General features: G+C 37.1%; 1 protein-coding gene and 1 long non-coding RNA gene across 4 annotated transcripts in view; one reads left to right on the top strand and one right to left on the bottom strand.

Moving 5' to 3' along the window:
• The window catches only part of BANK1 (B cell scaffold protein with ankyrin repeats 1), a 352,647-nt gene that overhangs the window by 301,200 nt on the left and 24,851 nt on the right, over positions 1-26,596 (top strand). Inside the window, exons 8-11 of one of the 2 annotated variants that reach the window (XM_017347389.3) lie at positions 5,947-6,025; positions 10,285-10,593; positions 13,982-14,293; positions 25,773-25,841. In XM_017347389.3, the coding sequence (XP_017202878.3) occupies positions 5,947-6,025; positions 10,285-10,593; positions 13,982-14,293; positions 25,773-25,841 (769 nt within the window). The remainder of the gene's footprint in view (positions 1-5,946; positions 6,026-10,284; positions 10,594-13,981; positions 14,294-25,772; positions 25,842-26,596) is intronic. The other variant, XM_008267565.4, reaches the window with a different exon arrangement.
• The window catches only part of LOC127483287 (uncharacterized), a 148,910-nt gene continuing 141,976 nt past the window's right edge, over positions 19,663-26,596 (bottom strand). The window contains exon 5 of one of the 2 annotated variants that reach the window (XR_011378333.1): positions 19,663-21,065. This is a non-coding gene — a long non-coding RNA (uncharacterized lncRNA). Of the gene's footprint in view, positions 21,066-24,228; positions 24,809-26,596 lie in introns of those variants that run through there. The other variant, XR_007909428.2, reaches the window with a different exon arrangement.

Raw genomic sequence — 26,596 nt, 5'->3', positions numbered from 1 at the left:
AAACACATTAAGGACAGAGATCCTACATGAGGAATAAGTGCACAGTGACTCCTATTGTTGACTTAACAAATTCATACTCTTGTTTATGGCGTCAGTAATCTCCCTAGGCTCTTGTCATGATTTGCCAAGGCTATGGAAGCCTTTTGAGCTTCAGTCAAAGTGGAAGTTCTCTCCTCTCTTCAGAGAAAGGTACCTCCTTCTTTGATGGCCCGTTCTTTCTACTGAAATCTCACTTGCAGAGATCTTTCATTTAGGTTCTCTCTTTTTTTTTTTTTTTGCCAGAGTGTCTTGGCTTTCCACGCCTAAAATACTCTCATGGGCTCTTCAGCCAGATCCGAATGCCTCAAGGGCTGATTCCGAGGCCAGAGTGCTGTTTAGGCCATCTGCCAATCTATGAGTCTGCTGTGTATCCCACTTCCCATGTTGGATCGTTCTTTCCTTTTTTTATTCTATCAGCTAGTATTTGCAGACACTAGTCTTGTTTATGTGATCCCTTTGACTTTTAGACCTATCAATATGATCAATTGTGAACTGAAATTGATCACTTTGACTAGTGAGATGGCATTGGTACATGCCACACCCTTTTTATAACTTGTTTTTTGAAAAACAAATCTTTAGCACAGTTCCCCAACATCCCCTCTGCACAGTATGGTTCCTGAAAGAAAACTCTATACAGAGCGCCTTTGATTTTTCACCCTCTTAACTTTGTAAGATTCTTCAATCCAGTGTGAATTCACACAGTTCTGTGGTACTTATCTTCACTAGGAGATGAGAACTGGTTGGAGATTCTGATGAACTGTTTCAGAGTTGCCTCCTTCATACTTGGGGAAGCATTTACCATTGATCTACATTAAATTCTCTACCCTTAGTTTTCTGATAAATCTCTTCTCTCCAGGTTTTCCTCTTTACTTCTGCAACTATAGTTTCTAGAATCATTTTATGTATCCTACAGTCTAGATCTCAAAGACATTTGGAGCTAATCCATTTGTCCATCAGAATAGAAATATAAAGGTGATGGAAGATCAACCAAGGAGAATGCATTCTATGGGAAGAGAGAGAGAGAAGGAATGCAGAAAAGCAAATTTATAAAGAGGGTTTGGCAGTGGAGACCATGGGCTGCATTTTTAAACAACTTTTGCTTGGAAAAAAATCCAAATTTTTAAATTTTTAATGTGCTACATTGTTGTACTATTATATTTAACTATTACTGTTAACAGAATGAACTTGCTACCTGTATGTTCTTTAGGATTCCGTAATTGTAAATGAAGGTAGATATGGTTCACACTTAAAAATTGTAGCAAAGAAATGGATTTTAATTTTAACACTCACATGCTAGTGACAAAGACTGCCAAAATTCAAACCAAGCAGATGTTCCTATAAAGGTGCTCCTGGCACCTCAGAGAAATAGCCATGACCACAGTGAGTTTGAAACACAGCTACCATCAAAATAGGTCTAGAATATATTTTAAAAGGCAGATGCCTGAGCTCAAAGTTAAAAACTGTAGTTACAGATGCTTCCAGAGCCAAACCACAATCCCAGGAAGGCAACCAGAGGGTGGCCTTAGAGAGATGGAAGAGCCGGGTGCTCACACAGGTCAAAAGCAGCGATGTGCCAGCTGTAGAAGCCAGCACTCCATAATCTTACTGAAAGTTAAACTTTTTCAGTTCTGTTTTCCTACCTTTGTGGGAATAGTTCTCAGCACAGCTGATCTTGCTTCTTTTCTACAAACTAGGGGATGAAGCCATCACTTACAACAGATGAAACCTTGGCACCTATTCCTTTCACTTCTCTAGACAGTGCTTGTTAGTCACAATTAGAAAACTGAATTCCTTATTGTGAAGAATGGTATTTTGTTCACCTGGTCAAAGTATCTTTCTATAATAAGATTCTGTATGAAAAAATAGAATATATAAAATATGAGTATTCTAATGAAATTTTTACTACTGCTGTGGAAAATCTCTACTTTCCCCCTCCAAGTTTAATAGCTCCACATCTATTTTATTCTTCATTTTTCTCCCAAGCATGGACAGGCTTCCTATTAATGTGTGCACTCAGCATTCCAATTCCTGTAAAATAAAAAGATCATTCATAGAACATTATATGAATCTGATTTTCCTATATGTCCTAAGGAAAAACATTAAAAGATACAGAGAGTTGGGTCTGGCATTGTGGTTCAGCACCTACAATGCCTGCACCCTATCAGAGGACTAGTTCGAGTCCCAGCCCATCCACTTTTAATTCTCTGTAAATACACCTGGGAAACAGCAGAAGATGGCCGAAATATCCAAATATCCGAAAGAGAGACCTGGATTGAGTCCCTGCCTCCTGGCTTCAGCTTCACCCAGTCCTGGCTGTTGTAGCCATTTGAGGAGTGAACCAGGGGATGGAAAATCTCTCTCTGTCACTCTGCCTTTCAAATAAAAAAAATCATTTAAAAAAATGTAACTAGAGCTAAGATATTACTTTCCTACAATGTGCACTTAAAAAGTTCCCTTGAGACTAAGTTAGCTGTTACCCATTATTCTTAACATATTCTTATACAAAGTTCATTCTCTTGGGATAACATATAAAATATTACAGAGACAATTTGTTATTCTTAAACATATGTATGTCTTTTTATTCTCTTCTAGACTGCCATATGCTTTAAAAGCTTGTAAATTGCTTAGAATCAAAACTGAGGCAAGTCGGGCCCATTACAGTGTCTTTAGAATCTCATAGAATGTTTTTGAAACCAATTGCCATGGACAGATTGTTTTTATTCACTCTCTCAAAATCAGAATATTGTGATCAACTTTTATGGGACCAGATGCCAAGGCCATATGGAGCTTACAGTATAAATCACAGTCAACAACAAGTTCTCATTTTAGATGGTCTTTGTGTACTACAAAGGCTATCTATAAGTTGAATTCTTCTGTTAATTATGTTCACCTAAATGATTGATATTTACTATTTCTCTTTCATTTAGAGAAGGGAAATCACTAGACGTATTGAGATAAGTTTTAATTTAATCTCTCCACCCAAAAATCAAATTAATAACACTTTTGTCCTGGTTATCTATTTTTTAATTCTTTATTTTACATGTAAGGACTGAGTTTGAGTTGTGTATTCTAATTGTCTATTACATGTCTTCCTCTCCCAATAATAATGTGACCTTTGAGAGGTAGGAATTTTATTTTTATTTTTAACTTATTATATATTAGCTAATAGAGTATTAATCTAGGAGGCTGCCTAAATTCTGAACAAATGAATAAATAAAGGCAGACTCTAGTCCTAGAGAAACAAACCATGCTACCTTAAAAGTAGATCTATATTTTATATGATAAAAGGAATTTTAACGTGCCAATGGCATTTATTGAGCACTTACTATGCGGTAGATGTGGTATGTGTTTTGCTTACATAATTTAATTTAACCCTCCCTTCAAACTAATGCCATAGTTATTACTATCCACATGTTTTTAATTTTTAAGCTTTTTATTTAAGTTATACAAGTTTCATATATTACATATATACAGATTTAGGAACATAGTGGCCCTTACCCCCCTACCTTCCCTCTCTCCCCCACTTCAACCCTTCTCTCTCTCCCTCTCAGATTTCCACTCTTAATCTTTACAATGATCTATTTTCAGTATACTTAATGATTGTATACTTAACCCAACTCTAAGTAAAAGAGTTCAACAAATAGTATGAAGAGAAATAAAACAAAACAGAACACATTTTGCAGAATAGGATAGTGAGGTTTACACTCAAGGTTCTTCCTAATGCCACAAAGCTAAGAAACTATAGAACTCTGATGTGTTCTGAAATTGACACCAACGTCCACATTCTATCTACTACTGCACAGAGCCAATTATAAAGTGATTAGATAACAAAAGCTCATGAAACTTTGAAGCTACCGTTAATTTTATCAACAAACTATTGATTCATCACTAACTCTAGCATGTTTTTCAAATGTGATTATAAATGTAAGGAGGCCAAAAAAGACATATTTGTTTTTTATTGTCAACACGTCCAATAATCCTTTCATTCCTGAGAAAGCAGTTATTCTCTGCATGGATTATGAAAAATACCAATTGTGCATAATTTTTATCAAAGTTCTTAAGTCAGTCCAAGTAGGCTGTTTTTTTTTAAATTTGGAAATACTTCCTTAGAGCCATTCTTGGGTTTGGGATGTTTGTTTGTCCCAGTGTCACTTGAGTTAAATTATGACACAGAAAATATTCACCATAGATGTTACCTCAATACATACAGATATTGTGTATTTATACACATATCAACACACTTGCCCAGTGTTTCTTTATTAAGCCAACTGATTTTAGCCCATAATCCCTACACTGATAAACATAGAGGAATTGTTCAGCACTTCTGAAATCTTTTGAAAATCAATCCTGTGATTCTAATAGAAAATAATTCCTTAGTATGGTTTTGAGAAAACTTTGGATTTTTAAATATATTCTTGACTTATGAAATATCCAGGATGCTAATTGAAAATCAATAGCCATATTAAGAAATTATTTAGTGTGCTGTACATTGAGATTTAATGCTATAACTAGTACTCACACAGTATTTTTCACTTTGTGTTTCTGTGTGGGAGCAAACTGTTGAAATCTTTACTTAATGTATGCTAAACTGATCTTCTGTATATGAAGAGAATTGAAAATGAATCTTGATGTGAATGGAAGGGGAGAGGGAGTGGATAAGGGGAGGGTTGGCAGTGGCTCAAACACTTGAGCCCTTCTCTTATGCTTTCCCAGGCCATTAGCAGGGAGCTGCATAGGAAGTGAAGCAGCCAGAACTAGAACCGGCACCCACGTGGGTGAGAGTGGTTTCACCCACTGTGCCATAACACCAACCCCAAATGCTTCTAATTATTTTATTCAACTTTATTTCAGAACAAAACATACATTATTTAATTATTTAGAGTTAATATTAACAAAATGTGACTTATGTTAAATGCAGACAAGCTCCATGTCTTTCCCTAGATGCTTTTGTACAAATATAGCTGTCCTTGGTATTACTTATCTTTCTCTGTGAGTACCAGTCTGATACACAACTGCAGACTCCGTGTCCCCTTAAGAGATTATAAACAAAGACCAGCAATTCTGATAATAAGAGGCTTCTGATATGAATAATTCTATAAGTTTATTTCTGAAATAAAAATAAGCAGAACTACTCTTGTTGTCTCTTTTCATGATATCAAGTAGGTCACGTTCTGATTTCATAGTTTTTCCTTGTATCATAATACCTGATGTAATTAAGAATCTTTTAAATGGATAGAAGATACAGAAATGTTAAAGCAAATCTCGTTTAATAGAAACAGTTTTATTCAATTGTATGTGTTTTAAGATTTATTTTATTTATTTGTAAGCATTACAGAGAGAGATATAGACATAGAGGTCTTCTATCCGCTTCTATCCGCTGGTTCACTCCCCAAATGGCCACAGTGGCTGGAGCTGAGCCAATCCAAAGCTAGGAGCCAGGAGCTTCCTCCTGTCTCCCTCATGGGAGTAGGGGCCCAAGGACTTGGGTCATCTTCTGTTACTTTCCCAGGTGCATCAGTAGGGAGCTGGATCAGAAGTGGAGCAGCCAGGACTCGAACTGGCACCCATATGGGATGCCGGCACAGTAGACCAGGGCTTTAACCTACTGCTCCACAAAGCTGGCTCCCATATGTTCTTTATTACACATAAATTTCATAAGTACTTTCTTTAAATCTTAACTAGTTACAATGTTGCATTTATAATGAATAATAAATTTATTAAAATTATTCACTTTCCCATTTATGTTTTAGTACCATGTGCCATTAAGCATTTGTAGATGTTACAAATAACCAAGATCTGTGGTATAATAAAGTATTAATACAACTTAAAACTACTGATCTTTACAAGTATCAGCTGCAGATGTGGTAGAATTCATGCACATAATTGAAAATTCCATTAATTTTTCAGGTCCAAGAAATTAGCAGAATTAACGAGGATGAAAATGACTATGAAGAGGATTTTATCTCATTTTCTACATATTCTCCCTGTAAGTTTTCCTACATATTACATACATTCATAACCTACATATCATGGTATAGTTGACTAGAAAAGTATTTAGTTAATTTAATGACTTTCAACTTATGTTGGAGATATTACTACATTATAGTGTTCATTTCAATGCTTTTTAAAATTTAAGCATTAATAATCAAACAGCATTTATCCATACCTGGAGAGCATACAAGTCATGCTGCTGTAAATATTTTGTTGAATTGAAAAGTGTGTGTTTTTTTTTATTTTTCTTAAAGCATAGCCACGTCTGTAGAGGACCTCAGTTTTCTTGTTATAAAGTGAAAAGCTTGTACTAGAATGCTCTCTGAGGTCCTCCAGGCTCTAACAGTTATGATTTTCTCTGCTGATATCTAAAGACTAATTCAAGCTGTTCCTACGTGTTTGTAAACTCTACCCATGTTGCGTGTTTCGTTAGTATACAATACTTACTCAAGACCTACCAGCATGCCTGCTAAGCATCTCACACACCAGCTTTCTGAAACATCCAGACTCCAATGACAACCCCATCTCCGTAACTGAAAACGTCTTACTTTGTTCAAGTCAATGCAAAATCTTAAAACAAAATATTTATTTATTTAAAAGTGAGAGTTAGGCAGAGAGAGAGGTCTTCCATTCTCTTGTTCACTCCCCCAATTGTCCTCAATGGCCAGATCCAAAGCCAGGAGCCAGGAGCTTCTTCCGGGTCTCCCACATGGGTGCAGAGGCCCAAGGACTTGGGCCATCTTGTACTGCTTTCCCAGGCCATAACAGAGAGCTGGATCAGAAGTGGAGCAGCCAGGTCTCCAACCGCCACCCATATGGGATGCCAGCACTGCAGGCGGTAGCTTAAGTCTCTGCACCACAGCTCCAACCCCAATCCAAAATCTTTGACATCATTCTTTGCTGTTGTACTTTCTCTTCTACACCATATAGTGCTCGACTCTACCATCAAGGTGTCTCACCTGTTTCATTGTCACTTATCCTAGTCCATACTGTCATCACCTTTCCCCTGGTTTATTTCACTGGTGAAATGGTTTTCAATGGAGAGCTAATTGCTACCACTGTCAGTTATGCAAAACACAGACTTTGAGTGTTGTGACTCAGATATGGAGTATTTCTATTATTTAGTGAGTATGGACACCAGAAATGCTAATAAATACCCTACAATGCACAGGAGAGATTCTCACAAGATTAGCCCACCCGAAATGTCAACCATCTGCCATTAACAAACACTGCAGGAATAGGCATTGTGACACAGGGGGTTAAGCCACTACTTATGATGCTGGTCTCCCTTATCAGAGTTTCAGTTAGACTTGGCTTCTCATTCAACTTCCTGCTAATATACATGGTAAAGCAGCAGAAGGTGGCACAGATGCTTGGAGCCTCACCTCATGGGAGAATTTAGTGGAGTTCAGGGCTCCTGACTTCAGCCTGGGCCAGCCGCAACTATTGTGGCCATTTGGGGAATAAACCAGCAGACTATCTCTTTCTCTCTTGCTTTCTTTCCCTGCATTCTGCTTCTCAAACAAATCAATTTTTTTTAAAGTGAGGATATAGCATTGTGATATAGCAGGTTAAGCCTCTGCCTGCAGTGCTAGCGCCTCATATCAATACTGGTTCAAGGCCTGGCTGCTTCAGCTTCCTGGTAATGTGCCTGGAAAAGCAGCAGAAGATGGTCCAAGTCTTTGGGCCTTTGCACCCACGTTGAAGACCCACATGAAACTCCTGGCTTTGGCCTGGCCATCTGGGGACTGAACCAGCAGGTGAAAGAACTGTCTCTTCCTCCCTTTCAAATAAACAAATCTTAAAAAACAAACAACACTTCAATAGCAACTTCCACATCTGTGGCCTTTCATGCCCTATGCTTCTTGAAGGAACCAACCTCTCTTTTGCTCCCAATATCTTCTTGGAAGTCATAATCTTTCTCATCATTTACCAGTCTCTACATAATCATTTTGATCTGATCTCTGACCAAAATGCTTGGCCTTAGCTGCAGTGAACACACCAAAGCTGCACCTGCCTCAGGGAAATTGTTCTTCCTGCTCCTTCAACATATTCTTCCTCCAGGTGTCTACACGACTGGCTTCATCACTTCTCCTTTCACGTCATGACCTCTTTCTCAACCATTACTTTTCATTTCCCTGTATCTGCTCCTTTTCTTCATTGCATTTATCTTCACTAACATTTTATGTATTGGGATGTTTTTAGTCTGTCTTCTCCTTCAAAAATATCCAACTATAGGGATCAGGACATGTTCTGTGTAGTACTTTGATTATATTCTCAATACTTGTAACAGTACGTATATGATGCTCAGTTAAAAATTATTGACCATAAGTTTATCAAATGGCAAATTGATCTGCAAATCAAATATAATGTAATACAATGCCTTAACCAGTATGCATTGGCAAAATCAATAAACTCCTTTAAACATTATTGCAGAATTCATGAAAAAGCATGTTCAATATTAATTGAATTAATGCAACAAAATATAAAGTTATATATTATCATTTTTAACAATAAAAGTGATGACAAAGAATGGTTGATAATAACCACAGGTTCATCATGATATTTAATCCAGAGACCTGTCTATAATAAAATATTATTTCAGTTCTTTATAAAGAAAAGCATCATTTCTACAGTTTGGAACTGTTTTGTATATAGAACTTGTGATTTGGTTTATCCCTCAGGCACTTTCGTGGTGGGGTGTGTGTTTGTGTGACTCATAGAATGTACTAGATCGGTGAATATCCACTGGTTTCACCATCACTAGTAGCATGCCAAAATTCACTGGTCCATTCAATCTGACTTTCCAGGGCTGGATTCCAGATTCAAGCATATTTGACAAATAACAGGTAAACTCTGTTACTTAGTCCGGGTTTTGAAACGCTGAACACATAAACATAGTGGCCATGAGCAATTCCCTTTGAAGGGGGGTGTAATTCTAACTTGATGACTAGTTTGTCCAGACAGGAAATAGTGAAAGCCCTTTGCTAGCCTGAGCAAGATTTCTTTCCAATCCTTCTATCTATTCCATCAACCTTTCTAGAACCTACTGTATTTCATTAGTTTGGCCTCATTGATTGGTATTGAGGTAGAAAAATGAATGAGGTTTTTGTGCAAATCATGCAAAATGGAAGTCTGTCTGCTCTGCTCCTGCCGGTAACTAAAGAAATCTTGGTTCAGTTATAATGTTAGAAGCTGGATCTTTCTTCTTTCTCATGTGAACAAAGAGAAAGAAGAGAGTCCATGTGGTATGACTGGACACCATCACAGACATGGAGTTTATACATTATTAATTGTTTTGTACCTTTCATTTTTAAAAAAATCCTTCTCAACAGTATTCGGAGTTTTATTCATTATGTTTTAGCTTGCAACAATTTTAAATCAATAGTTATTGGCACTGACAATAACAATTCACATATTTCAAACTCTATTTGGAAACCCCAGATTCTGCCTTAAATTTTTTCGAATCCTTTATGCAGAGAGTTTTGTAGAGAAAATTTAATAAAATATTTCAGTCTTAAAGTTACTGCATTCTGATATAATTTTTGCTATTTCCTTACCAAATGGGTAAAGAGCATTTATTGTATAAAATATAAAAATAGCATGTTTCTTAGAGTAGAGGGAATTTTACTGGGTCATTTGGCTAAATCTCAAGTTAGAATGCATTTTATAGGTGAGATAACTGACCCTTAGATTTACCTGATTTGAACGCCTTCCCCATCAAAAAAAAAGAGTGAATATTTTTTCTCAAGTAATATTTCTAAAAGTTAATTTAGTAACTGCAGTAAATATATTTATATATAAGTTTAGCACACTAGATATATATTAAAATAAGTCCGATTCATTTGTATTCATTACTTATAAGCAAATCAAAGTTCATTTCTTTTACCTTGCCATCACTTACTTAGTACCTCCTTCATTGGATCAGTTTTCTAATAAAATGTGTCATGCTATTAAAGATAGGAATCCACTCAAATAATGACTCCAGAGAAGCAGAAAGTCACTATGTGCATGACTGTATCATGCACTGAGGTAGTAAGATAAGGAAAAATGGAGCTTTTCCTGTTCATTTGGTAAATATTTTAGAAGCCCAGAAATGACTGTTCACTAGAGTTATGCATTTGACAACTTTCTTCTCTTTCGGGTCATAAACATTTTATTAGCAGGACTACTTCTTCGGTATGAATTTACAAAATATAAAATGCCTCCAGATGGTGTGTCTAAATGAAATCATGCCATCTTCACCGTTCACAGCCACAGAGAGCCCAGCATTTCATCATGAAAGCAGGAAGACACATGGGCCAAGTGCAGACGGAGCTGAGGCAATTGGAACAGCAGGGGGAATACTCGAGAATGAATCAGGCATGGAGGCAGAGCACAGGCTGGCGGAGGTTGACAGTGGGAGTCCTGAGAACCATTATGATGACTTGTATGCGTTCATCCCAGAAGTGGAGCCAGAAAATTATTCCCGAGAGTCACGCTTGAGCTACAGACCTCCCCTTCCCCCACCACGACCTGTGACTGCTGGCTTCCAACTGGAAAAGCCTCACTTCATGTTGCAAGGTAAGCTTAAAGCTGACAAAACAAAAAAGATTGACATCCTACCATAGAACAATGCGACGGCAGGTGTACACAGATCAGCTACTGAAACCTTGAAGCAACTGGGAAATGAAGCGAGAGACACCTGCCTCTACCTCTGCTTCCTTGCCTACCTTTTCTGTCTCTTCCCTCCTTTTTGTTTTTGTTTCTTTCTTGTGGAACAGATTCCTGACAAAGCTTTAAGAAAGTGACGAAATCAGACTTGGAAGGGGTTTTCAGTTTTGGTCATAAAAGGAGCCTTGGGATCTAGTCGGAAAGTAAACAATATTGCTTTTTGAAAAGTTTTTGTCTTCCAGCAAGAAAGGGTATTGTTTGGCACTCAGATCAGTTTGCAGTCTTGAGCACTTAGCTAACTGTAGGAGAAGGAAGGTTGATGGCCTACCACACTGGGACCAAAGTGTAAGAGCACGCTATACACTTCTAGAGTGGGAAGCAGGAAAGGGGCTACCAAGACCCTGGTTCCCAGATGCAGGGCTTGGGCAAGCTAGGCAAGGATGGGGAACAGGCTCTTGCAAAAGACAAGAGGAGGAGCTTCCACGTCAGGATTCCAGTTCCGCATTCACTTTCCCAACATTATTTTATGTTTGTTTTCCAAATTCATAGAAGAGTCTTAACAAAGAAAATGTAAAAACAAAAATGAAAAATAAATACTCATTAGTAAACCCTATCTGCCACTATACATTAGACAATGTGCCCTAGAAGGCCACAGATACATAAAGACTGTTTTACAAAGTGAATTTTGAAGCCATGAACTTCAGCACATGTATATCATCTCATCAATGCCCTAGGCATGAAATTACTCACAATGACTTGTGGACATGTTCATTGGATAAACTAAGGCCATAGAACTCTACAGAGAGTACCTCTCAGTTGATAAATCGTATATGGTCTCTCTTTATCTGCATAACCAAAGAGTAACTCTATAATTCTTTGACTCAAACCTAAGAAGCTAGAGCTTGTAATTAGAATATGCCAAATACTGACTTCTCTGATCAGATTTCCTGGGCTTTTAGGATTATTCTTCCTTTTTTACATACTCTTGCCTGGTTATTTAAGGAGGTAGATTTTTAGCAATGATTTATGTTGGCCTTCATTTATTAATATATGACCTGAATTGAGAAAGCCAAGGTTCTACTCTTTAACGAGCAATATAATCGGATAGTTTGGGAAACAGAGTAAAATGCATTATTTCTAGTGCCAGCCCAATGTTAGAGAGTTGGGAAGAGAGGTGGGTGGAGAACAGAGACAGTTATCAGCTCAGAAAATCAGTTCACAAAGTAAGACAGGTGACACATTCTGCTGAAAATGAAGCACTGCAAAAAGTGATTCCCACACACGTCATCTGATTTCACCCGGGATTCTGTCAGTGAGACACAAGTCACGATGTCAAAACTCTCCAAACCAAATTATTCATAAGGGAAAAGGCAAGTCATGATGATTTCAAAGTTAGTGCTAGATTCATGGGTAATTAATCCCTCTTTGGTTAAACTAATGAAAGCAATAAGATGTAAGACTCTATTCAGAGATTTTCTTGGTCTCTGAACCTAAGCCAATCCAAAACAATGGCTGAGTTCTCCTACAGTAATATTCTTTTTAGCTACCTTACTATTTGTTTCTCCCTTAGTTTCTAACTCTTTCCATTAAAATCCTAGTAACTAAAAACACACACAGACACAGAGAGAGAAATTAGATTTTCACCATAAAAAAGAGGTGGGGCTTGGAGAAAGGGGAAGGACAAAAAAAAAAATACCCTCTCATTGGCTGGTAAGAGAATCATCAAAAACTTATTTATTGACCAAAATATATTATATAGGATGGGCTTTTAGCCTAATAGCTAAGATGCCAGCATCTAATGACACCTAGCTCCAGTCCCTGACTCCAGCATCCTGATAACTCAGATCCTAGGAGACAGTGGTGATGGCTCAAGTATAGTCAGGTCCCTACTACCTATGTGGGAGTCCTGGATTGTTCCCAGCCCCTGACTTTGTCCTGACCGTTGTGGGCATTTGAGGAACGATTCAGCAAAATGGAGCATGTTCTATCTCTCTCTCTCACCCTCAAATGAATAATCATTAAAAGTATCTGTCTCAAATGATTACTGCTAAAACATTTTAATATTTTTACAAAACATATACAGACTTTGCTGAATATGAAAACCATATAGTCTCCAATCTATAACATTTTTTCCATATGAATTAATTTTCAAGCCTTTGATTGTTTATGCTGTTTTTTATGTCCTGAACCCTAATTTCAGCATCCTTTATTTATAAAGGAGGCTCGTGTTGTCTTGGAGATACCAAAAGCTGCATTTTTGAAGGTCAGTTTGTCATAGCCACAGACCAATTTCTAGGAAACCAAGTAATGGTAACTTTGACTATTCCCTCTGTAATTTTCACAGAAATTGAATTCTAGGCAAAATATCCAAAGCAAAGCAATAGGAAAGATAAAATGACTCCTGATGCAAAGAAAAAAATTAAGAATATTATGCTTATGTGTGTACAAATTGTTGCACTCTTAGTACAAAGTTGGTCTTTTGTACAAAGTTAATTGAAAATGAATTTTAATGGAGAATATGGGAAGGGGAGGGGGTGGAGAAGAGGGAGTGGGGGTGGGAGAGTGGGAAGAATAACTGTATTCCTAATGTTATGAAATTTGTATTTATTTTTTTTATAGTTAGTGAGAGAGAGACAGAGAGAAAGGTCTTCCTTCCATTGGTTCACCCCCCAAATGGCCACTACGACCGGCATGCTGTGCCAATCCAAAGCCAGGTGCTTCTCCTGGTCTGCCATGCTGGTGCAGAGCCCAGGCACTTGGGCCATTCTCCACTGCCCTCCCGGGCTACAGCAGAGAGCTGGACTGGAAGAGGGGCAACTGGCACTAAAACCCAGTGCCCATATGGGATGCCGGCGCCGCAGGCAGAGAATTAACCAAGTGAGCCACGGCGCCGGCCCTGAAATTTATATTTCTTAAAAAATAAATAAAACTTTATTAAAAGAATAAAATACGAGTTTGCAAAATATTTGGAGTTTGAGACTGACTTTTACCTTTCTGTTTCCTGATATAGTAGCATTCACTATATAATACAGATAATGTGAAAAATATTTGTAGGTTTTCAAACAAATCCATGTCTTAAAATGGTTTTCTTAAGAAAAATTCACTATTACAAACCACAGGAAGATATGTCTGTAAATTTATGAAGTAATATATTTTTCAGAGACTGGAATTGTTCTTTCTTACACTGTTTCCTATGTCATTTGATTAAGTTACTCTGGGAAGCGCCAACAAATGACAGAAGGGCACCGATAATACTGCCTATAATCAGAGAATAATCACAATCTAAATATTTCATAAGCAGGAAAAACGAAGGAAGGCCAAATGGAAAGAACTCAAAACTGGTATGATCCTGGTGTAAAACAAGAAATGGGAGCTGAACCCAAAGGAGAAAAAGAAAACAGAGAGGATGAACTGGAGCAGGAGGAGGAGGAGGAAGACCCATACATCTTTGCTGAAATTAATGACTGTGAATATGACACGATCCTGGCCAATCTGAGTATAAAGAAAAGAACTGGAAGTCGGTCTTTTATTATAAACAGACCTCCTGCCCCCACACCAAGACCCACAAATATCCCTGCAAAAGAGGAAACCACACCTTACATAGCTCAAGGTAATGTGTTGTGGCGGTGGTGGTTTGTAGATTTATTTTTGCTATTTTGTGTATTGGAAGGCAGGCAGTGGTAGGTGATAGGATTAGTTCTCCAAAACTCCAAAAATTAAAATTATATTTTCAAGTCTCAGGTGATTTATATTGGTCTCTTTGTGATTTAAAAGCATAGTGAATAGAGAAATAAAAATGATGGATTGGGTCCTGATTTCTAATTCTTCATTGATAAGAATAATTTTAACAAAGCACCCAGGAATCATGAAACCATTGCAAATGTAGATATGTTATATTTGACATTTCCTCCATAATTCTACAACAGTTCAATTCCTATAAATTATGTGCAACACAAGAACATTTAAAATACGATTATTTGTGCATAACATTTTCCAAAGAATCCTTGCTATTGCTTAAGCATTATGTATTGAGAAATTTGTGTGTGAAAATTTAACAAGTATATATATATTATTTACTGATGTACAGTGTACTTATTTAACAGTGACCTACCACTGCTAATATTTAAGAAATAAATGAAGACACTCTAAAAATTAATAAGTGTTCTAGACAAAATAGAAAATGTAAATTGGAACAGTTATCTCCATTATAAAGCTGGGAAACAAGCTTTACTTAGATATCAGATTTTTTATCATAGTGATCTCGGCTATAATTCTTTTTTTTTTTTACAAGGTTGCTAGATTTCAATAAATGCATTTAAAAGAGAAAATGAAAATCTCTCCATACAAGAATTTTGTTATATTCTAAAAACTTTGGAGTGGTACATCATCTTTTATACTCTGTTCCTTAAAGGGTTTCTTATGACCACAAATATTAATTCCTGTATCATATTGTGCTACTTTAAAGATTTCATCATCCCTTCTTCCCATTGGTAGTCATATTCTTATTTTCCAATATCCCTTTCTTGTTCTCTGTTCTTGTTTTACACCATTAATTGCTCTTTTTGAGGGAGGTGGCAGAGAAGAAGTAAAATTCAAATCTTTGTTTTGATTTGGGTTTTTTATAAGGTCTTATTATTTTTGTTTTTCTTCTGCCTTCATATATCATCTCATCAATCTTTGTTAGTTGTTTGCTCTGTCTGTGCTTGACATTCCCATCAAATATGGGTATTCTAAGCTATGTTTTCATGTTGAAGAATGAAACATGAAAAGCCTGAATGGAAACTCTACTTGTTAACTTGTGGACTGCTCTGTAGGGATAAATAGAGGTACCCTACTTTTTTCATTAAATGACATCATTCAGTAACTTGGCTTATGTAGCTCTATTTTCCTATGCTTTTCAGTTTTTCTAGAATAAAATCCAATTAACTCTAGTCTGCACTTACATATATATAGTGCCCAGAATGCTGAGATCACAGCATGAGACGACCTGGAAACCTACCATTCAAATGCACAGTGTAACTTGCTCTCCCTGTTTCCAGGCCACTGTGTAATTTCTGCTACCCCTGTGCCTTATGTCCCACATCCACAACTACTTCTATTCAGTTTGCCTAAGGAATAAGTCTCTCACCACAGATGTGCATCTCACCTTAGGGAACTGCGGGAGTTTGAGTCTGTACTGACTCAGACTTTCAGCCAATCCCCACATTAAGGAAGTGGATCGGGACGGATTTCCTCCTCTCTTATTTATATATTAACTAAATGAAAATATATTCATACCGATTATAAAGTCTTTCTCAGTATTAAATATGTAAATTCCATACATAGCAACCGTACAACTTGTCCTATATGTATACACATGTATAGGAATGTTAAAACGTTTTAGGAAACCTGATTTTCTGAGATATTTTGAGAGTTATATGTCTCATGTTCCATGCTAGGCCTGACACCGTCAGTATTTATAGGACATTTTTGTAGTTAAGTTATACAATCAAAGTTGTTCTTACAATATGTAAGTTACGTGGGGAGAGGAAACAGTATTAAAATAGTTTGTTTGGGTTTGCAATTAACCATATAGGACAGTTGTGTTTATTTGCCCCACGTTCCAAATCAGTAGTAAAAGCTAGGCTACAAATGATCTCTCTAAAACGTCCTCCCATTATTTCTTCCGTCCCTTTCACTCGGATATACTTATCTGCTCATTTTGTGTGCCATCGATTTTTGATCATTCCATTCTCTCAGTAGGAAGAGAGCACTTAATCAGCTAATTAATTCTTTCTTTGTTTGTTGTTCTCTGCATTTCATATGACAAAGATCTTTCATCATATAGTTCCATTTTTTCACAACCTCAAATAAATCTATTAAATAGAATTGCTACCTTTTCCCAGAAAGTCATCCATTTGATTAGAAGAAAATTAAATGCCTCAATTCTTGCCAAAGCAAAGAAGTGGTAATAGAATGTTGGCACCTCCAGGGTTAACAGAGCCAAAACAAAAGGATGGGGAGAAAGGGATGGGAAGAATGCAGATGCAGAATCCCAGGAACCACAAGTGCTGACAGAGACTAGCTTCTGTATGGGACAATGGGAACTGCCTTGGCAACTCCGTACAATAATTTTTATGCAATTTTTGTCACAGTTTCTCCTTCATGCAATAATCCTGCATGGCTGACATTAATATCCTAATTGTAGAGATAAGGAAGCTGATATTCAAGGAGTTTTACTCTTTTGCCCAAGATAATGAAACTAGGAAGAAGAAGAGGTAGGATTTGAGCCCAGAAGTGTCTGGCTCCCATACCTGTGCACATGACACCACAAATTTTCTTCAGTATCCTGGTTATTTCTGGATTATTCATTAATATATGTTTCCTCCTTTTAATCCATAAGATCCCTAAGAAGAGCAACCTCATCTGCATTTGTCCATCATTGTATCTCAACAGTGTGAGAAGTTCAGTGCTGAATTCATAGTGGAAACTGTGACTATATGATTAATTTTAACTGAATGAATGAATGATGCAACTCACAAGAGCCACATCAATGTCGTTATAAGAGAAGGCATCGTTGACACTCTGCAGCATGGTCAGAAGAATGTCAGCCTACTACATTTGAATGAGCCCGAACAAAAGAAGGGAAAACACTAGGATAGTCACATATAAGTGAGCTTTCTAATTGCTTTCACAAAGCATTACAGTGTCCAGTATCCCCTCTGCCAGTAGTGTAACTTAGTACTGCAAAACTGAACCCATGTTGACCTATGTTAGCCAAAAATATATTTCCAAGTTTATCATGTTTATATTGTACTAAACCAAATCTTATATTAACAGTCATAACAAGAATAATTTATTTTTCTTAAATAAGAAGTTTTGAACTCTGCCTATTTTTAGATGTCTTTTTTTCTCCTTGTTATATTGGAAGGGATCAGATTCATTAAGCTTCAAGAACACAGAAGAATTAATATGGATTTGCAATTTTCTTTGGTAACAGAATTCTTTAGACAAATCAAGGAGAGAGAATCACCATTTAGGATGGTGTAGACAAATCATAAAGGCATACCCATAAATCATGCAAAAAGATAAATACCTATTGGAAAGATATTTTCTACATCAATAGACAATTTTCCATTTTCCCTTCACATGATTAATAGAACAAAGATCCTTTTTCAGAGTCCATGTGGCTGATCTGGGGTAGAAATAATTTCCTTTTCAATTGCTACTGAGTTGCCCTTGGCATTTTGCTATGCAACAAAGTTGTACGTGACCTTTTGGAGAGCTACTCAGCCATTGGGACCCCAAAATGTCAAGTATAACTCAGTTGCTCTCACAAATTTTCCACTTGCAATCCACTTATATTTGAAATTGATCACATACAATGCTATTGAAATGCAAAAATGAGAAAAAGTCCTTGTAGAAATGCTTAGGAAAATTAATCCCTATCATCGTAAACATGACAAAGTAGAATGGTCTCTGTCCTCATTTGTAAAGAATTATAGTCAAGTGGATTAAAGTAGGTCTTGGATCAAGTACCTTGGGTCCCATTCTCTGGCTGGGTGAACTTGTCCAAACCATTTAGCTTCAGGGCATAGTATGTTTATCACAGGTGCTCTCAGAACAGAGGGACATGTTTACCTTTCTGTTTACAAGCCTACCATTCCTGTTGTTCCCTGTGTCTCTTGCTCTCACCTTTCCACTAGTGGGTGCTGGTGCAGCTCTGCACGGGAGCAGTTGTTCTGAGTTCCACTCAAACTGTCAACTGGAGGGGACAGAAGCTGCCTGTGTAACCCAGGTGGTTTAGTTGCCTCTTTTGCTTCTCACAGAAGATCAGAATCCCCTGGATCCTTCTGAGACTGTGAACAATACCTGAAGAGGCTGTTGCAGACCACCTAGTATGAGTGTTTTCGTAATATTGATGAACTTTTCCAGCCTCAGTTTCCAAGGATTCTCGTTCCTTTACATCCGAGAGGTTAGAAGGTGGCAGTAATCAACTGTGGTGGGAGTTTGCATTGATCTGCTCATGTAATACAAATCCTTTAATGCCAACACTTAGATGTTCAATGACCTTTTCCCCCTTAACATATGATACGTCTAAACTCTTAAAAACTTCTTGAGTAAGAAGTTTAATTGACCTAGAGCAGTTCTTAATTGACATTGATTTCTCTCCAAGAAGACCTTAGGCAATGTCTAGAGACATTTTGATTGTCATAAATAGAGTATTGGTGGCATCTAGTAGTTATAGACCAGGGATGCTGCTAGACACACTGCAGAGAGCAGTGATCCTCTGTTACTTCTTAGAATAGCAATATTTTCTGATCCAGGGGGAGAAAAAGGCCAGAGAAGTCACTTTTGGTCAACACTAAGCAGGACCCAAAAGGTGAACTCATCATAGAGTCCAGGGTCTTCCAGTGACTTCCTTACTACTCCAACCACTTCTCATTGAAACAAAAGGGAAATCACTTGAGCTGTTACTAATGACTATACTTATAAAATTTCCTTATTGCATTCAAACTAGCAAAAAGAGAAGTCAAGCAATGAGCCAGGATGAAGTCTTACAGGAGATTAACCCTCAAGGTATAATTTCATAGAATCCCACAAACCTACTGTCCTCTTTAGTCTGTCCCAAATTACTGGATACAAAACATGTCTAGAATATGAATACTATTTGAATCAGAAAAAAAAATGAAAAATTAAGCTGCCTAGGAGTAGAGAACATATTCTATACTAAGATTGCCCACTTTAGGAGAGGATTTTTATTGGAACACTTTGTTTTTTGTTTTTTTTTTTAACTTTTATTTAATGAATATAAATTTCCAAAGTACAGCTTATGGATTACAATGGCTTCCCCCCCATAACGTCCCTCCAACCCACAACCCTCCCCTTTCCCACTCCCTCTCCCCTTCCATTCACATCAAGATTCATTTTCAATTCTTTTTATATACAGAAGATCAGTTTAGCATACATTAAGTAAAGATTTCAACAGTTTGTTCCTACACAGAAACATAAAGTGAAAAATACTGTTTGAGTACTAGTTATAGCATTAAATCTCAATGTACAGCACACTAAGGACAAAGATCCTACATGAGGAATAAGTGCACAGTGACTCCTGTTGTTGACTTAACAAATTGACACTCTTGTTTATGGCATCAGTAATCACCCTAGGCTCTTGTCATGAGCTGCCAAGGCTATATTGGAACACTTTGAACACTTAAAATCTCTTTTACAAATAAGAAAGAAAATAAATGTTTTCTTCTGAGGAAACTAAGGCATTCGTTGTTATATCTACTGCGTTAGAGTTTGTATGCCACTTTCCTTAATGCAGATTTAAGGTAACTTTCCATCTCTGCCAATCTCAAGAGCAAGCCTTAACCACATCATTGACCTCCTGTGTGCTGGCGGACCATTGACACACCCTTCCTAAAAATGAAAATGACCCGATGGCATATATCTGCCAGGCAGAAAACTATCCCAGATGAAGGACCATCCTGTAATGTGGCTAGGACTATTTGCATCCACTTCACCTTGAATGTACCTGTTCGAATGTGGTGGTCTGTATTTGATGAATTTGTTCAATGACCTGTAATTATTGCTAACACAGTGGAATGGTGATTTGAAGATGACTGGAGGGCTCCATCTCTTTTTCCATATGCAGAGATTATAGATCAATCAGTTTGCCTTTACAAGCTTAGGAAATCCTGCTCCCTGTATTTACTGGCCGAAAGAAGGGGTTGCTTAATAGTGCTTTCAGTGACTCCTTCAGCTGTTCTGTGATTATCTTTTACAGAGAGAAATTAAAGGAACAACCTAGGGAGAATCGGCTTCAAGGATTGAATTTTGACCCTTGCTCCTCCTGATTGTTTCTCACCTCTGTCTTCTCTTATCAGTGGCACTAATGATGTTTGTCCTTCATGTAAATGAATATATCAGTATTGACGGACAGTATGGAAACTGTGACTGTATCTTACTTTTTTTTTTTTCCAGGACATAGCACAGGGCTTGGCTATGTAGTTAGCAACCTAAGGGAAGGTTTCTAATGGAACAATAAGCACAGCGCTGCTGCCCCATATAGGATCCCTGAAGGCCTAGAGCACAATTCAAAATATGAGTATTTTGTTTTATGTCCAATCTGTAGTTACTGGAGTGAAAGTGATAGTTGTACAGCTCTAAACAACATTTCACTTTTCATCTCTAATGGGAATATCAAGGGGTCTCTGGTTTATAAATCACATCTTCATGAATGCTGTTAGCTATTGCACAGACTGTCATCACTTTACCCAATAACAAAATAATTCAAAATAAGATTCATCAGATTTTCTGAGAAAGGCAGCTCTGAGACACTCCCTTTGCTTGAAATAGGTCACAAATGAAGTTAGGAAGCATGTTCTTGCAGATGCAGCCTGGAAAGACAAAAAATGCAAGTGAATCTGTTGTATTTCACCTTCTCCTCCTCTATTCTTCAGCTAGTACTACTTTAAATTTTTGAATATTTAATTCTATGCCCATTTTTCCCATAAACTATTCCACCAGCATATAAAATAATGGTGGTATTTGTTGGTATATTCATATTATTTGGGATTATTTTAAACCCCAAAACTTGACTTTCTTTCCTATGAGCTTTTTTGTGTTTACAGATGATAACAACCAATAATACACTCATGTTTCTTTCATCTCAAATGTCATCTCAAATTAGATAGGAAGGAAAAAATAAGATTTCTCTGGGACTAAGAGTCAAAGTTGGCATTTGTCATAATTGCCTGGATAGCATTCTTTGAATATTGATGATGTAAAATATGGTTGAAATTATATCCTCCAAGAATTCAAATATGTATGCACAGATCATTTCAAGATATTAAAAAAAAAACTAAAATTGGTCCGTGCTATAACTTTCTATTTTTACATTCATCAAAGCCCAGATTACAAATAATTTTTTCTCATTAAATTAGGTTTTGTGTTATATTTATTTAATACTTTATTTCAGAATAATTTTAAATTTTCAAAGCAAAAATTGTGAGGTGCTAATACAAAGTTCCTACATACCCCTCACTCCATTTTCCCCTTCACAATGTCTGTAAGAAAGGACATGGAGTATTTGTCTCTTTGCGTCTGGCTTATCTCACTCAACATGATTTCTTCCTATCTGTTTTGTTGCAAATGACAAGATTTTTTTTTTTTTTTTTTTTGACAGGCAGATTTAGACAGTGAGAGAGACAGAGAGAAAGGTCTTCCTTTTCCATTGGTTCACCCCCAAATGGTTGCTGTGGCCTGTGCACCGCACAGATCTGAAGCCAGGAGCCAGGTGCTTCCTCCTGGTCTCCCATGCCAGTGCAGAGCCCAAGCACTTGGGCCATCCTCCACTGCCTTTCCAGGCCACAGAAGAGAGCTGGACTGCAAGAGGAGCAACCGGGACAGAATCCGGTGCCCCAACTGGGACTAGCCGGCACCGCAGGAGGAGGATTAACCAAGTGAGCCACGGAGCCGGCCAGGATTTCATTCTTTTTATAGCTGCATAATTTTCCACCACATGTATATGTGTGTGGGAACATTGGTTGATTGCAGTGCTGCTATAAACATGGTAGAGCAGGTTTATTTTTGAAGCAATGAGTTTGTGTCTTTGGGTATATACCCCATAGTGAAATTGCTATATCATATGGTAATTCCATTTCCAGTGTCTTAAGAAATCTCTCTTTTCCAGAGTGGCTTCAATAATTTGCCCTTGCGCAAATAGTGTGTCAGTGTTCCCCTTCCCCACATCCTCACCTGCATTTGTTACTGTCTTTTTGATTATAGACAATAATTAAGCAATATTTCATTATGGTTTTGTTTTGTATTTCTCAAAACATTGTCTTCTACTTAAACCCATACTCACTTAAGAATATATTCTAGCACCAATGATTCTGGACTGATCAAACAATAATTAGTAATACCTTAGAAGGTTTGAGCTGAATGAGATGTTAGGAATCATGTCACCTAAGCTCTAACTATATTGTCAGAAAAACAAAGGCCCAGAGTAAGAATGCTATGTTCCCATGTCAAGATAAAGACAAAAACGTATAATTCTTCCAAGGTGTCAAGTTGGTGAGTTTTCCGGTATACACATTTTTTTCAGTTATTCTATGTTGAAAACAGACTCTAATCCAACTCACCACAATTCTTGCTTCCCCTCCCAATAAAAATCATAAAATAGGACTTTGTGTATATAAATCAGAGTGGCCCACAATCCAACACACAGCTGTTACTCCCCCATAGATTTTATATTTACTTCCTATGAAGGTAATATGGGATGATTACTTATGGCAAATAAAGGAGATGAAGATTTTTACACAAAAGTTTTTATGGTTCAGCTAATATTTACCATAAAAAAGAAAGATTAACAAATGCTAAAATTTTATATCTATTCTTTTCTTAAGGGTCATGGAGAATGTGTTCTTGATCTGTAGATTTGCCTCACTGATAATTTTGATGAGCTTGCTATTCCCTCAGGAAACAAGTTCAAATAGGTCTTTTTCCAACATGACTTAATATTTTTAAATATGACCTAACTGCATGATGGAAAGACTGCATTTGGCAATCTGCTGTTGCTAATTGAGTGTCTGTTAGGAGGCAAGGCTCATCAGTAGGTAGAAGAAAAAACTGAAGGTGAATCAGGAGGAACTCTACCTTGGATTAAACAGGAAATTTGCATCCTGGGAGCATGACCTGCTGCACATCTTTGAAAGAGTTCTGTTATCAGCCTTTTCCGCATTTGCCTCCCAACAGCATCCTTCTGTCCCAATCCAATCCTCCAACCCTGGCCCTTACTATTCTAAGGACAAATGCTGGTGAAGTCTCAACCTACTTGTAACTTCTTAATCCTGTAATTAAAATGGATCAGTTATTTAACATTTACTGTATTTCACATAGGGTGACCACAGGTTATCAGCAGAATGTATTCCAGCAAAATATATAAATATAGAAATTAATGCCAAAAGGCTGAAAAAACAATTCCATTTTCAAGTACTCTGTAGCTTCCAGCTTCAGCAGAAATTTTACTGTTTGAATTGATCTTTTGGTTCAGGTCCCTGTTCATATTAATGATGTCAGACCACAGCATTTTAGTCTTAGAAATTGTTATATTTTAACAATATCAGGGAAAAAATAGCACAAAGACTTTGAATGTTATTAAAATTTCAAAAGTATTGTAATTTTGAGAATTTTTAGAGTTGACAATGGAAAAATAGTCAAGCACCACTTATAAAACTACTTCTAATACTCTCAAATATATTTGCACGCCATATATCCCTCAATGTTTTACTGTAGGAAAAAATGTAAACCACAAATCCAGAACTTGCCAGTTAGTTATATTTAGTATGTTTCCCAACTACTAAATTGATTCCGAAACCTGATTTTCAACTATAACTTATTTCATATGTATAAATTTTTCTCAAATGCATCATAACTTGAAAATATATTTTCATCTCCTGAGGATAGTAGAGAGAGGTACCATTTCTCTTCACAGCATCTGGCAAACTATATATGCTTACTAAGTAATTTCTGAGTTAATATTATTTGGGGCACTTCTTTTAAAGCTCAGAAAGTGCCTTTTGGATTAATCAGATCTATACTCTTGATAGTAGGTTGGTTTAAAGAATATTAAACCAAAGAGATCCAAGGTAACTGTTGGGATGTTTCTCCCAATGAAAGTGTTCAACCTGGCCTTTGTTGGCTGTGGCTCAGCCGGTTAAGATACCACCTGCAGTTCTGGCATCCCATATGGCCACCAGTTCAAGTCCTGACTGCTCTACTTCTGAGCCAGCTCCCTGATAGTGGCCTGGGAAAGCAGCAGAATATAACCCAAGTACTTGGGCTCCTGCACCCAAATGGGAGACCTAGAAGAAGTTCCTGGCTCCTGGCTTCAGCTTGGCCCAGTTTTGGCTGTTGCAGCCATTTGTGGAGTGAATCAGCAGATGGAAGATCTCTCGCTAACTTTGACTTTCAAATAAATTAATTAAATCTTTAAAAAACATAAAAATGAATGTGGTCAAGCACCATCCACTTGCCTCAGGTGGATTTCCCTAGGAAACAAGAGATGGTGGAAAAGGCATCAGAGTCTTTTTATCTGCCCTTCTGTCTCCTTTGGCTTTCAAAGAGAAAGACACCAGCGCTGTAAGGAGCCAAGCATTAGATTGAAGTTCAATGCTGGAGGGTCTAAATCACATCTCTACCAACAGCTCTGCTCTGGAATCCTTGCAAAATTACTTAGCCCTTTCATAAGCTAGTTACGTCTACCTCCCTCATCTGTAAACATATGAGGTTGGACTAAATCTCCCTCGCCTCTTCCAGTTCCCAAACCCTGTAATTCACACTGCCTATAAAAAATAAATGTAACTCTGAATGTTCACTTTCTAAAGTAAAGTTGTAAAGGGCCTGGACTTTTCCATTACAAACGCCAGAAGCTATATGGATCTTTGTGGGTGCTCAATAAATATTAAACAATCAATTTTATCTTTCATCTGCAAAATGGGGTGAGTAATGCTGACTTGTCTCCCAGAATTTCGTGTGAGAAATAACAAATGAGAACAAAGCACTTTTCAGATAATGAAGTAATTCGAATAAGCTGCTTTAATAGGTCTGAGGTCTGGATAGATGATGCAAGAATAAAGTGTCTTTTTTATTATTACATCTGTGAAATACAACAGTCTTTTCATCTGTTTAAGAAGAAACAGTCATTACCCTTGCTTATCGCCAGAAAGTCAGCTTGAGTAATTCCTGTGCAAATGGAACTTTTCATGTGATTTTAACATTTATCAGTTTTAACAAAATGCAGCTTTTAAATCTTTACCTGATATCAAAATGGAATCATATCTTGATTTAACTAGCTTAATGAGCCATTCCATCAGCATTATACTATTCTATTCAAAGAAAATGGTTTCTGAAATGACTGATAAGCTGCACAAATGAGAAAATTGCAAATTTAATAATCCTCCTCCTCAAAAATAATACAATTCAAGAGTTTTTACTAAGGAAAATGATATATTACATTCTAGCTTCCTGCAGACTTGCACAGTATGCTGCTGCTTTTAATGTTTATGCACAGTAAATAACATGCCTCTCTATATTTTTTGTAGTATTCCAACAAAAGACAGCCAGAAGACAATCAGAAGGTGACAAGCTCCATGGTCCTCCTAAGAAACAAGGTACTGGCACTAACTTGCATCTGTTTAATAATTTCTAAACAAGGTTTAGAAAAATATTGCAAATACTGAATAAAGCCTCACAGGACAAAGTAAATAACTGCATGTTTGATTAATTTTACTCTTAAGTTATCTCACCCAAATCAAATTTTGACATAATAAAATCAATGCATGAAACTATTTCAATTCACAAAGGCAGGAAATGGCCCTGAGATAATATTTGTGATAATGTTGTAGATGTCGTTATCAGGTCTCCAGGAAGGTCAAATAAGATAAATTCTCCAACAGGCATCAGAGGCCACATTTTCATGTACCTGTACAGGGAAGTTTCTGGAAGTTAGCTTAGTGGGAGGGGCAGGTGATTGATTGCCCAAAGGAAACTAGCATGGCTTTTCTCTTGTCTGCACTGAATGCCAATCAAAAGTTGTACCCTTGTCCCACTGTTCTCTAGCCTTTGGCACTTGACCTGATACTTTTCAAGCAATTACTTTTTATGCTTAAAGAGCTGAACACTATAGCCACAGAATTATCTCGCACAGGTATCAGATTTTTTGCCTCCATTTCTTCCCTGAAACATATGTCTCTTAGTGAAAAAAACAGACTATCAAGTTACTCACCACGCTGATTTTCTGATAGTCACGCCTGGCTTAATGTTCAAATATGAAAAAAGTAAAAGGTGGTAGAGTCAGTAGGTAATATTAGCTAGCTCTGATAATTAATGAGCATATAAAGACCCAGCTCTGAAACTACTTCAGTCC

The sequence above is a fragment of the Oryctolagus cuniculus genome, chromosome 8 (genome assembly GCF_964237555.1).
Source record: "Oryctolagus cuniculus chromosome 8, mOryCun1.1, whole genome shotgun sequence".
Classification (NCBI taxonomy): Eukaryota; Metazoa; Chordata; class Mammalia; order Lagomorpha; family Leporidae; genus Oryctolagus; species Oryctolagus cuniculus.
Note: the sequence above shows the minus strand (reverse complement) of the source record. Positions and strands in the feature narration are given on the sequence as shown.